At 48.2% G+C, this 12,654-nt stretch overlaps 1 protein-coding gene across 3 annotated transcripts; it reads left to right on the forward strand.

Moving 5' to 3' along the window:
* Positions 1-661: 661 nt before the first annotated feature.
* Positions 662-10,990, forward strand: LOC122736249 (2-oxoglutarate and iron-dependent oxygenase domain-containing protein 2-like). Of its 3 annotated transcripts, none has more exons than XM_043978376.1 (7): positions 662-881; positions 4,747-4,803; positions 5,102-5,212; positions 7,150-7,249; positions 8,934-9,061; positions 9,602-9,859; positions 10,439-10,990. In XM_043978376.1, the coding sequence occupies exons 1-7, from the start codon at positions 747-749 to the stop codon at positions 10,706-10,708; spliced, it is 1,059 nt and encodes a 352-aa protein (XP_043834311.1). In that variant the 5' UTR covers positions 662-746; the 3' UTR covers positions 10,709-10,990. The 3 variants fall into 3 exon arrangements, with proteins under 3 accessions (XP_043834311.1, XP_043834313.1, XP_043834312.1); XM_043978378.1 differs by having other exon boundaries at positions 836-967; XM_043978377.1 differs by lacking the exons at positions 662-881; positions 4,747-4,803 and adding an exon at positions 4,825-4,982.
* Positions 10,991-12,654: the final 1,664 nt, after the last annotated feature.

Here is a 12,654-nt window from a genome sequence, read left to right on the forward strand (position 1 = left end):
AATGATGATCAAAGGTGCCTCTTTGCAAACCTTAATTAAGTTGCTGTGGAAACATCAGTTCGCACCTCCCCCAATTCCTTTGTACCCATGTGTGTTGGGGAGTAGGGTGCAGGACATTGAATACGATGCCAGGTCTTTTTCAACCTATCGATTATTTTTGCTGATTTTTTTCTCTTTTCCCCCTTTTCTTTTCTTTTTTCTTTTTGCGGGGCAGTTGGGGTCAAGTGACTTGTCCAGGGTCACATAGCTAGTAAGTGTCAAGTGTCTTATTCGGATTTGAACTCAGGTCCTCTTGACTTTTCTTTTGAAAAATGGTTACAAGGGGGGCAGCTAGGTGGCGCACTGGATAAAGCACCGGCCTTGGAGTCGCTTCTCTGGGCCTCAGTTTCCTGTTCCGTAAAACGAGGGTTGGCCCAGAGGGCCCAAGCCCCTTTCCTTTGCCCTCGGGATCGAAGATCTCCTCTTTGGTGCCCGTCTCCCTCCACCGGGTCTCTCGGGGCTCGGCGCACAGTTTCCCAGTGGGCCTTGATCCATAAGCATCGGGGGACTCTTCGTTTTTTCCGGAGTCTGGGTATTTGGAGCCACTCCCTGAGTTCCCCGACTTGGGGGTGGAGTTACGGGGGGGGGCAGGTCCCTCGGGACCAAAGCGGTTCTACGGGGGCTGGGAAGGGCCAGGAGGCTGCGCGCCGCTCCAAAGCCGCTCCGTTGGGTGTTCTCGGGGGCTGGAGGCGCGGCGGCGGGGTGTGATGGCGGTGCCCGGGGCCGCGCGGCGGCGCTTCTTCCGCTGCGCCTGCTTCTGCTCCGAGAACTTCTTCCTGCCCCGCTACCGGCTGCACGTGCGCTACACCGGGGAGGAGCAGCTGCGCCACGACTACGGCTCGGTAGGGCCGCGGCCGTTGTGCTGGTTCCCGCGAGGGGCCGGGGCTGGGTTACAGGGGGGAAACTGAGGCACGGAGCGGGGAAAAGGGTGAGGATGCTCAGGGGTCCCTCAGGTAGCGAGTAACTGTTCTCCATCCGGAGCTGGCGGGGACCTTAGGGACCCCTCATCCCTTTCCCCTTCTGATTCCAAATCCAAGGCTCTAGACCCCTTGCCCTAGGCTCCTCACTCCTCGTGCCTTCCAAGCAGGCTTGGCCTCCTGCCAGTTCCTAGGGCGATGGGCCATCTTGGAAGATGTCTGGGGAAGTGGCAGCTCAGATCAGCATAAATCAGTGCTGATTAGTTGATCTCTTCAGATCCCCTCCAACTCTACATCCTATGGTTTTATATTTGGAAGCAAAGTTCAGAGCTTGTTCAGCTGTGATGTTCATTCTCTGCTGACCAGTGTGGTTTGAATAAATGAACAAAACATTTATTAAGAGCTTGCTGTGTACAAAGCATATGCACATGGGCAGCTAGGTGGCACAGTGGATAAAGTGCTGGTCCTGGATTCAGGAGGACCTGAGTTCAAATCCGGCCTCAAACACTTGACACTTACTAGCTGTGTGACCCTGGGCAAGTCACTTAAACCCTCATTGTCCCGAAAAAAAACCAAAACAACAACAACCCCCCCCCCAAAAAAAAACCCAAACAAAACCACCAAAGCATATGCAGAGAGAAGTCAGACAAGTCCCTGCTCACAAGAAGCTAACATTCTAGTGGGGAGACAACACATATGGTAGGTGTCAGCTGTAAGTCATATGGAAAAGTTCCCTGGTCCTTAGGGTGCAGAGACAAAGCAGATGGGAATGCCTCTTCTGGAAGGTCAGCATTTATTTATTTGTTTGTTTCTGTTGTCTTAAGACCCTTTATTTTCTTTCCTTAATAGTATTTTTTTTAGTTACATGTAAAGATAATTTTCAACATTCATTTTTATAAGATTCTGAGTTCCAAATTGTTCTTCCTTTCTTTCCCCTCCCCAAGATCACGTTAAAACTATTTGCACATTAGTCATGTTGTGAAAGAAGAATCAGAAGAAAAGGGAAAAACCTCAAGAAAAAAAAAAGTAAAAACAGTATGGTTCAATTTGCATTCAGATTCCACAGTTCCTTTTTCTGGATGTGGAGAGCTTTTCCCATCATGAGTCCTTTGGGAATATCTTGGATCATTATATAGCTGAGAAAAGCAAAATCTATCACAGCTGATCATCACACAATGTTGCTATTATTGTGTACAATGTTCTCCTGGTTCTACTCACTTTACTCAGCATCAGTCCACTTAAGTCTTTCCCAGTTTTCCTGAAATCTGCTTGCTCATGGTTTCTTACAGCACAATAGTATTCCATTACAGTCACATACCACAACTTGTTCAGCCAATCCCCAGTTGATGGGTATCCCTTCAATTTCCAATTCTTTGCCACCACAAAGAGAGCTGCTATAAATATTTTTGTATATGTGAATTCTTTTCCCTTTTTTATGATCTCTTTGGGATACAGACTTAGTAGTATTACTGTGTCACAGGGTGTGCATAGTCCCATAGCATTTGGGCATAGTTCCAAATTGCTCTACAAGGTGGTTGGATCAATTCACAACTCCACCAACCATGCATTAGTGTTCCAGTTTTTCCACATCTTCTCTGACATTTTAATTTTTCCATTTTTGTCTTATTAGCCAATTTGATAGGTGTGGGGTAGTACCTCAGAGTTGTTTTAATTTTAATTTCTCTAATCAATAGTGACTTAGATCATTTTTTCATATGCCAAGAGATAGCATTGATTTCTTCAACTAAAAACTGCCTGTTCATATCCTTTAACCGTTTCTCAATTGGGGAATGACTTGCATTCTTATAAATTTGATTCAGATCCTTTAGGGGTGGGAGCAGTGAGGGTTAAGTAACTCGACCAAGGTCATACAGCTAGTAAGTGCCAAGTAAATGTCTGAGGCTGGATTTGAACTCAGGTCTTCCTGAATCCAGGGCAGGTGCTTTATCCACTGTGCCACCTAGCTGCCCCCCCCATTCAGATCCTTTGATTCAGTTTCTTCAGGATAATAGATTCTAATTAATACATAAATAACAAATTTCTAATTGCATAATATTCTAGTGGTTTTGAGTTGTTGTTTTTGTTCTTTCCATCTATGTTGTAGTTGTTGTGTATATTTACTGCCATTCCCCCACTCCACCCCCACCCCCCATTTTATAGATAAGGAAATGGATATGGAAAGGATTTGCTGAAGTTCACACAGGTGGCAGGGCCAGGATTGAAACCTAGGTCTGCAGACTCCAAGTCTAGCAGTGTTTGCTCTCTCCCTTGTGCTGTGTTTGCCTCCTTGTTCATCCAGGGAGATTATAGGGAAAGCATTTTATAAGACAGTGAAGTGCTCTATCATTGAGAGATGTCCTTGCGAATGCCTCCATTCTTCAAAAAGATCTGTGGTTTCTTCAAGCTTGGCACCCCTTCCCTTTGTGGGTGAATTACATCCCTTGTGCTTTTGCTTATGGTGCTGTTACATTCCCAGCCCATCTTTCTGTAAGACATATGTTTTGGGGCAGCTAGATGGCACAGTGGTTAAAGCACTGGCCCTGGATTCAGGAGTACCTGAGTTCAAATCCGGCCTCAGACACTTGACACTTACTAGCTGTGTGACCCTGGGCAAGTCACTTAACCCCCATTGCCTGCAAAAAAAAAAAAAAAGACATATGTTTTACAAAGGGCTTTCCTGGAAACAGCCCTTCGAGGTGGGTAATATTAACCCCATCTTACTGGTGGAAGAACAAGGAAGTGTTATTGCCATCTTTTCACAGATGGGGAAACTGAGGCACAGAGGACTTAAATGATAGAGTTGGAGTCTGGAGGGGGGGGCTGGTCACAGAGCTAGTAAGTCTTGGAGACTGGGTTTGAATTCATTGAGTCTTTTGTGCTTCCAAACCCAGTGTTCTATCCACTGCATTGCCTGCCTGCCTCATATTCCTTAACTCTCTGCTGACTTTGTGTTGAGCCTCTCTGCATCTAGTTGTACCTTTAGAAATGGAAAGGACCTTAGGCATTTATGTTTTTGGTTTTTGTGGGGCAATGAGGGTTAAGTGACTTGCCCAGGGTCATACAGGTAGTAAGTGTCAAGTGTTTGAGGCCGGATTTGAACTCAGGTCCCCCTGAATCCAGGGCCAGCACTTTATCTACTGCACCACCTAGCTGCCCCATCTTAGGCATTTATGAATGCTGGACCTGGAGTCAGGAAAGAGCACTAGCTGTGTGATCCTGTACAAGTCAGTTCACCTCTGTTTGCCTCAGTTTCCTCATCTGTAAAATATAGATCATAATAGTACCTCCCTCCCAGAGTTGTTATAAGGACCAAATGAGATAGTCAAGTACTTAGCACAGTGCTTGGCATATAGTAGGTGCATAATAAGTGTTAGCCATTATTAAGTTATCTAGTCATAGAATCATAACTTGAGCTGGAAATGATGTCAGAGGCCATCTGATCCAACCCTTTCATTTTGTCAGAGGAAACTGAGGCCCAGGGTCATACAGATAGTGTTACAGGTGGGATTTGAACCCAGGCCCTCTGACTCCAGAGACTCTCCTCTTCCATAGTACCAGCATCCCATCCAGTGTGGTCCTATAATACAGTCCCCACCCTTACCCCTGACCCCAATATTATAGATTGAGAAACTGAGACCAGTGAATTATTTGAAGCTTTTCAACTTTGGTGAGCACGTCACTGGGGCTCACCTCTGAGCCCTGGGGAGGCCCTTCGTTGAGTTCTAGTACTGGGGTCCTACTCTCTATAACTTCTACGCCCCCTGACCCACCTTTCCTTTCTCCCTTCCAGATCCTCAACAAAGCTGGCTGTGTGAGTCCTGAGGATTTTCAGCAAGTGTTATCTGAGGTACCAACCATTCCGCATGCCCATGATGTCTTGTGCTCACCCCTCCAGGAAAAATGGAAGTCAGAAAGACTTGGGTTCAAGTCTGCTCCTGACACAGACTGGCTGTGTGACCCTGGACAAGTCACTTGACCTCTTACTGCCTCCAAGCAGCTTTATTAAGACTGTAACTTGCAGAGAAGGTACCAAACTACATTAGCAGAGGAAGTTTCTCCTTACCTGGGAGTCTTATGCCAATGAAATCAGTCCAGTCTCTATATCCTGTTGTTATTATTGTTGTTTTTGTTGTCATCACCTGTAGCTTAACCATGAGGTCCAGAGGAGGAAGCAGCTGGTTGAGCAGGCCTTGGAGAGGAAAGCCACCATTGCCCAGTACTACCAGCCAGTCCAGCCCCAGGTGTATGGGTTACAGGTATGTAGAGGTGGGGAGGGCCCAGAAAGGGTAGTGGTGGTCCTGTAAGGTGGTGGCTTCCTTGGGGTGTGAGCAGCCAGCCCTGGGTGGGCCATGATAGACTTAGACTATCTCCAGCTTCAGCAACATGTGCCATGTTTATCAGCCCAGACAGCCTCTCCCTCCCCCTTAAAGTCTTAGTGGGGAAGCCAAACTGGTTTTGGGTGTGTCCCCATCCTAGCCCCAAGCCAGATATACTCCAACAACTCCCTGAATTCTTTGATATGCAAGTTTCCTCCTGTTACATATCACATCATATCCATGCCTGCCCTTCCTCTGTGGCTCTCAAACCTGCCAAGGGTACCCCTCCAATGGGGGCCTCCCTTCAGTTCTCTTGACTTTAAGGGGATCCCAGTTGAACCACAGTCTTTATATCAGTTATCCTTTACTTGTCATGTTTTTTTCCCTTCTTGGGTCCTATATTTCCCTTGTGTGATTCCTTGTTTGTAGTGTGCCTGGACCAGCTCTCTCCTCTCTCCACTGCCCAGCCTGGCAGCAGCCTAGGGGAGAAGCCAGCTGTCTTTCCAAGTGTCTGTTGTGTAGTCATTCATTCTCTGTGTAGAGCCTATGGAGTATACAAGTTTTCCCAGTCAACACAAAGGAACAGGACAGTTTTGTTATAACCAGACCATTATTAGCTCAAATACATATTAGTTTAAAATACATTCGTTGATTTATTAGCATACAGTTTAAACCATATGTTAGTTCAAAAAATGAATCAGATGTAGCAAAAGTTCATGGACTCATGCACAGTGCTCTTTTCTGTGCTCTTTGGTGTCCTGAAATGTTCTTGTTCATCTATGATTGTGGAGTTTATTGAGGTGGTGTCCTAGTGCATAGAGCACTGGACCTGGAGTCAGGGAGACCTGAGTTCAGATCCAGCCCCACGCACTTACTAGCTGTGTGACCCTGGAAAAGTCACTGCATTTCCACCTGCCTTGGTTTCCCTGTCTGCAAAATGGGCATAATAACAACACCAACCTTCCAGGGTTACTTTGAGGACCAGATGCTATTATATTTGTAGATAATGAATTCCTTTTTTTTTTTTAGGCAATGGGGGTTAAGTGACTTGCCCAGGGTCACACAGCTAGTAATTGTTAAGTGTCCAAGGTTGGATTTGAACTCAGGTCCTCCTGACTCCAGGGCCAGTGCCAGATGATATTATATTTGTAAAGCACTTTGCAGACCATAAAGTGTTCTTCTATCAATGCCAGCTACTGTTATTAATAATAAAAATAAATGTCAGAATCCCAAGCCACACAAACCTGTTAATTGGGTACATTCATCCTTTTTCCTGGCCCTTTACTGTTGGATTCTCTCCCAGATTGTATGTTGTGTCCCCAGAAGCCTAGAGGGGCAGACCCCGCTCCTGTCAGTCCTGCCCCTTTCACCATTGTTTGCTCCCGATTCTGGACTCCCTTGAGGGCCAAACAGAACAGAGCTGAGCCCTCTTCCCAGGGACAGGCATCTCTTCAAGAACACAAAGGCTCCTTGGTTTGGAGAGCTTTTATATCACCTGGCAAAGGAACCCACCAGTAAGCATTTATTAAACACCTACCTCTTCTGGGCCCTGCAGATACAAAGACAGATGTGAAGACAGGCCCTGACCTCAGTGAACTTCCATTGCATAGAAATGACACGAACTGTGAGCCCCTTGGGGGCAGGGAGTGGCTTCTGTAACCCCAGCTCAGTGTCTGGCACATAGTAGGCGCTTAATAAAGGCACCTTGGCTGCCAGAAAGCTCAGTTTGTACAGAATGCATCTCTTAGGGAGGGTCCCTGTTTCCAGAATGGTGTCTGGGTCTCAAGCAGCTCCCAGGCTCAGGACCCTGGGAAGATGCCATTGGGCGTTCCCCCTCTGATGTTGTGTTTCTTCCTCTCTTGCCCCCACCCCACCAGGAGTCATTTCTGGCCCCCGAGTTACTGGCTGCTGTTCGGTACTGTATGACCCCAAATGCTGACCTTACAGGCCTCTTCCGGCGTATTGAAACTGTGTCAGGTAAAGCCCACCCCCAGGAACAGATTGACTTCCATCAGGAGAATCACAGTGCACATTTGGGTGGTTTTGCCTTTAGGCCAGTGCCCCTTCCCCCCCAGCCCCTGCCCTTGTCTGTCTCTCCTTCCCTCCTCCTCCTCCTCCCCTCTGTGTAGTGGAAGCTCCTTAAGGCTGGGGACTGTCTGTTTTCAAGTGTTCGACTTGTCCAACAGCCCAGTGAGGTCGGTAGCACGAGGATTGGTAGCCCATTTTACAGATGATGCCAGAGGCTTGTATGGAGTTGTCCAAGGACTCATAGGCTCTTGGGTCCAGAGCTGGAAGGGGCCTCAGAGGTCATCCCAGGCAACTGTGCCCTTTTACAGGTGGGGAAATGGAGGCCCAGAGGGGCAAGTGATGTGGCAGACTTTATATAAGTGTCAGACTGAGATATGGAAGAGAACCTTAGAAGTCTGGGAGTCTAAGCCTCTCCCTTCAGAGACAGGGAGGTGAGGACACCCGCCTAAGGGTCACAGCAGCAGAGCAGCTGTTGAACCAGGCTTTTCTGAGGCCAAATCCTGTGTCCTTCCACTGGCCTGAACTACAGTCTCTGTGTTCCTGTGCGTGTGTGCGTGTGTCTGACTGTGTCTGTTTGACTGTGTGTGTGTTTGTGTGTGTGTGTGGCTGTGTCTCTGGCTGTGTGATTATATGTGTCTGTATCTGTGGATATATCTGTGTGTCTTTGTGATTGTGCCTGACTGTTCCTGACTGACTCTGGCTGTGTGTTTATTTGTCTGTATCTCTGTCTGTATATTTGTGCATCTCTATGTATGTTTATATGTAGCTGTGTGTGTTTGACTGTCTGTCTTACTGTGTGTATGTGTCTGTGTCTGTATATGTATGTAGCTCTGTGTCTATATGTGTGTGATTGTATGTGTCTGTGCATATCTGTGTGTCTCTGTGTCTGCGTGTGTCTGACTAGCTCTGTGTGTGTCTGTGTATGTCTAATTATGTATCTGTCTGGCAGTGTGTTTATGTGTCTCTATCTATGTGTATATCTGTGTATCTGTATGTGTCTGTCTGACTATCTCTGTGTGTGTGTATATGTACTGGTGTGTGTCTGACTCTGTGTCTTACTGTGTGTATATGTCTGCGTGTGTCTCTGTATGTATATAGCTATGTGTATGTGTCTATGTGTTTGTATTTGTGTGTATATAGCTGTGTGTCTCTGTGTCTGACTGTCTGACTCTGCCCGTGTGTCTGTGTATGTTTGTATCTGTCTGGCAGTGTGTTTATGTGTCTATCTATGTGTGTGTATGTCTGTATGTGCATGTCTGACTGTATCTCTATGTGTGTATATATGTATCTCTGTGTGTTTGTGTCTTACTGTGTGTATCCATGTCTATGTGAATGTATCTGTGTCTGTCTGTCTGTGTTTCTGTGTGAATGTATGTGTCTTTGTATATAGCTGTGTGTCTAAATGTGTCTGACTGTATATGCCTTTGTTTGTATGTATATCTGTGTGTATCTGTGTCTGACTGAGTGTGTCTAACTCTGTGTGTGTGTATATATGAGGGAGAGACAGACAGACTGTGTGGCTGGCTTGCTGGGAGTCAAGCCTAGCCCGGTGCCCATCACACGCAGGCTGTTGGGGGAAAACCTTTGAATGTTGATGGGACTGGCTTGAGCAAACAGCCCCTCCCCTTTGTAGGAGAAAAGAAGATTTACCGGATGCCGATCTTCACCCAGGATTTCTGCCAGATGCTGCTGCAGGAGCTAGAGCACTTTGAGCAGTCAGACATGCCCAAAGGGCGGCCCAACACCATGAATAACTATGGGGTAGGCACAGCCCCTGGGCCCCCAGGGAATGCAGTGAGGCAGGCCCCCATTCTTGGCTCCTGCCATCAGTCCCCCCTTGAATCACCAAGGCCTCAGAGGGGGATCTCAGAGAGGTGAGAATGACTTAGAGAAGGGACCCCTGAGGCCCAGCTCCCTCATTTTAGAGAGGAGGAAGATGAGGGGAAGTGGGGGCAGCTAGGTGGTGCAGTAGATAGAGCACCGGCCCTGGATTCAGGAGGACCCGAGTTCAAATTCGGACTCAGATACTTGACACTTAGCTGTGTGACCTTGGGCAAGTCACTTAACCCTCATTGCCCTGGCCCCCCCAAAAAAAATGAGGGGAAGGGAGTCCACAGCACCATAGACTTAGAGCTGAGTCTAAGGCCTTTCTAGAGGAGGGACTGAGGGTGAATGACTTACCTAAGGTCACCCAAGGAGTAAGTGACGGAGGTGGCATTTGAACCCAGATCCTCTGACTCAAAGGGGGTGACAGGTCTGCTTCTACACCCTGAACCACAGCTGGCTCCTTTCCCTGCTTAGATCCTATTGCACGAGCTGGGTCTGGATGAGCCCCTGGTGACTCCCCTCCGGGAGAACTACTTACAGCCCCTCACTGCCCTCCTGTACCCTGACTGTGGAGGGGGCCAGCTGGATAGCCACCGTGCCTTTGTGGTGAAGTACGCCATGGATGAGGACCTGGACCTCAGCCAACACTATGACAACGCTGAGGTCACCCTCAATGTCTCCCTGGGCAAGGACTTCTCTGAGGGCAGCCTTTATTTTGGAGGTCTTCGCCAGGTACGTTATTAAGCACCGACTGTGTGCCAGGCACTACTAGTCAGTAAAACAGTAGAGCTTAGAGAGCTGTCTCATCCTGTCCCCTTGTTTTACAGAGGGGGGAAATGACTTGCATAAAGTCACACTGCATTCAGACATAGAATCCAGGGCTTCTGACTCAGTGGTGGGGCAGACATGAGAAGCAAGTGCACTTCAGGCATGGGGTTAGGGGAATGGCCTGTGCATAGGCTTTGGAGGCCAGAGTGTCCTGTGTAAGAAGCAGGAGGAAAGGGGGCGGCTAGGTGGTGCAGTGGATAAAGCACCAGCCCTGGACTCAGGGGTACCTGAATTCAAATTTGGCCTCAGACACTTGACACTTACTAGCTGTGTGACCCTGGGCAAGTCACTTAACCCCTATTGCCCCGCAAAAAAACCAAACAAACAAAAAAGAAGTAGCAGGAAGGCCTCTTGGCCTGGATGAAAGACAGCCCCTGAAGGCAACTGTGTAATGTGCATGAAGGCTTTATGGGCCTGGGAATCCAAGCCATGGGGCAGGAAGCTGGGAAAAGCCAGACCTCTCATGAGCCCTTCTGTTTGTAGGTGCAGAGCAATGAAGAGCTGTATGTGGAAGTGCCGCACATGCTGGGGCAAGGGGTGCTGCATCGAGGCGGGCAGTTGCACGGGGCCTTGCCCTTGGAGTCTGGAGAGCGATGGAACCTTGTTATCTGGATGAGGGCCTCTGTCATCCGCAACAAGCTCTGTCCCATGTGCAGGAAACCACCCCAGCTGGTGGAGGACGAGGGCTATGGGGATGGCTTCACCCAAGAAAAAGGGCAGCCCAGTACCGTGGATGTTTGCACCTTGACTTGAGTCCCAGCCCTGTGACCCACCAGTCTGAAAGCTCTGGCTTCTATATGTCAGCAGCCGTGTTACACCAGTGCCAAGCAGGGCAGGGAGCCCAGACTGGGGGCCCATCACTCAGAAGTTGTCCTTGAGATTCACTGAGGATTGGGAAGGTGCATGGGTCAAAGGTTTGCCCATTGACTTATCAAAGTGTCCCCCTAAGGGGAATCTGTCTTAGGGAAGGAGAGCAAGATACTGTTGGGATCACAGCTGTGATGGATGGAACAATAAAACACCACTGTTTCCCCACCAGGCCTCCTTAGGGCATCACAAGTCCAGGGAATTATTGGCACCATCCTTCTTAGCCACCAAGGATGGGGGAACAGGTCTGGCAAATGTCCAGGACCAGCACATCCCTTCTCAGTAGCTGCCAAGTTGACCTTAAGAGCCTTCCTTGCAGTCTCTTGCCCCATATGCTATCTGTCTGTCTGTCTCAGGTTGGGGCCCCCACTCTGGGCAGGTGACTCAGGTTGGGTTGCTTGGGCAGCTTGCCATCCCACTCCTTTCCTGGAAGACCCACACTATCCTGAGACCTCTTCCCAGTCACCCCAGGGGACTCAGGGACCCCTCTTGTTTCTCCAGGTCCTCTAACATTCCGTTCATCTTTGTGACTTTTCTGTTCTTTTCCCCTTCATTTCCTTGAGGAAAAGCAGCCTCGTAGAGGTTCATTAACTTGTCCAGGATCACACCATTTGGATGTGCAAAGCTGAGGTTCAGCCAGGCAGTGGCCAAGCCCAAACCTGGGCACCTTCTGCCATAATGACATCCTGGTTAGGTAGCCCATCAGCACTTCCATCCAGGACAATTCAGCCCAATCCAATCCAACAGCATTAATGAAACACCTTTTGTTCAGTCTCAGCCTAGAAGGCTGGAAGGGTAGCATGTCGCCAGATGGTAGCGGGCCTTAGATCCTTGACCAAGAAGACCACTGTCGAGTGCCTCCCCTCGTATGTGCTAAGGCTGAGGGAGGTGAGGAACCAATCCCCTCCCTCTTGGGGTTTCAGCTGAACTTAACAAAAAATCTTATGAAGCATCTGCTGTGTGCAAGGCCCTGAGGACACCCACACCAAGGGAAACTCCCTGCTCTTGAGGAACTTACATCTTTGGGGGTATGGTCCACAGTGTATCACACAGTGTAATATAATGTATCGCAGTGTAATACACAGTGTAAACAGTATATTCAAGAAATAGCACTACCTGGGGAATAAAAGCAAAGTCTTTTGCAGGCAAGATGGCCCCTGAGCTGAGTTTTGAAGGAAGCTGGGGACTGGATAAGGGAGAGAAAGATCTCATAGTCCAGTAGGGGTCTAACACTATTGTTATAACAATAATACAAAATGTGAATATTGGGAGAGATTTAAATCAGATGTTACATGAGGTCCAAGAGTCTAGGGGTAGGCAGGGAGAGACCTTCTAGAATCCTGGGATTTTAGCTAGGTCTGGACAGGAAGAAATCATGGAGATGAGGAAGGCATTCAGATATAGGGAATGGTACAGACAAGGGCACAGAGACACAAGATCCAGGGAAATTGAGAAGTACAAGAGTTAAGCTGGAGGACATGAAGAGGCTGTCACATAAAGAGTAAAAGCCTAGAAGTTTGGAAAGGTGGGACGGTGCTGAATGGTAGAGGGTCAGAGATGGTATACCAAGTCTATCGTGATGGCATGCCAAGTCTATCGTTTTGTGCCTCCCTATTGTCTCCTGAATAGATGAGTGAAAGGGGCAGAGCTTCCAATTAATGAGATTACATCTGCAGGTGTGTGAAGGATGGATTGGAGATGGGAGAGACTTATCACAGTGAACATGACAGAGGATAAGGACCATAAGCAGACCTATGGCTGTGGGAATGGAAAGGGTGTTGGGTGGGAGAAGAAAGAATTGGTATAGAAATTTCAGGCCTCCAAATGTGGCC

This window comes from Dromiciops gliroides, chromosome 1, assembly GCF_019393635.1.
Source record: "Dromiciops gliroides isolate mDroGli1 chromosome 1, mDroGli1.pri, whole genome shotgun sequence".
NCBI lineage: Eukaryota > Metazoa > Chordata > Mammalia > Microbiotheria > Microbiotheriidae > Dromiciops > Dromiciops gliroides.

What these genes read in the sequence shown, in the direction of transcription:
- LOC122736249 (XM_043978376.1), top strand. Translation starts at nt 747, where the DNA reads ATGGCGGTGCCCGGGGCCGCGCGGCGGCGCTTCTTCCGCTGCGCCTGC. An exon ending in CCCAGGTGTATGGGTTACAG is followed by an intron (nt 5,213 to 7,149) that starts GTATGTAGAGGT and finishes CCACCCCACCAG; the next exon opens with GAGTCATTTCTGGCCCCCGA. An exon ending in ACACCATGAATAACTATGGG is followed by an intron (nt 9,062 to 9,601) that starts GTAGGCACAGCC and finishes TTCCCTGCTTAG; the next exon opens with ATCCTATTGCACGAGCTGGG.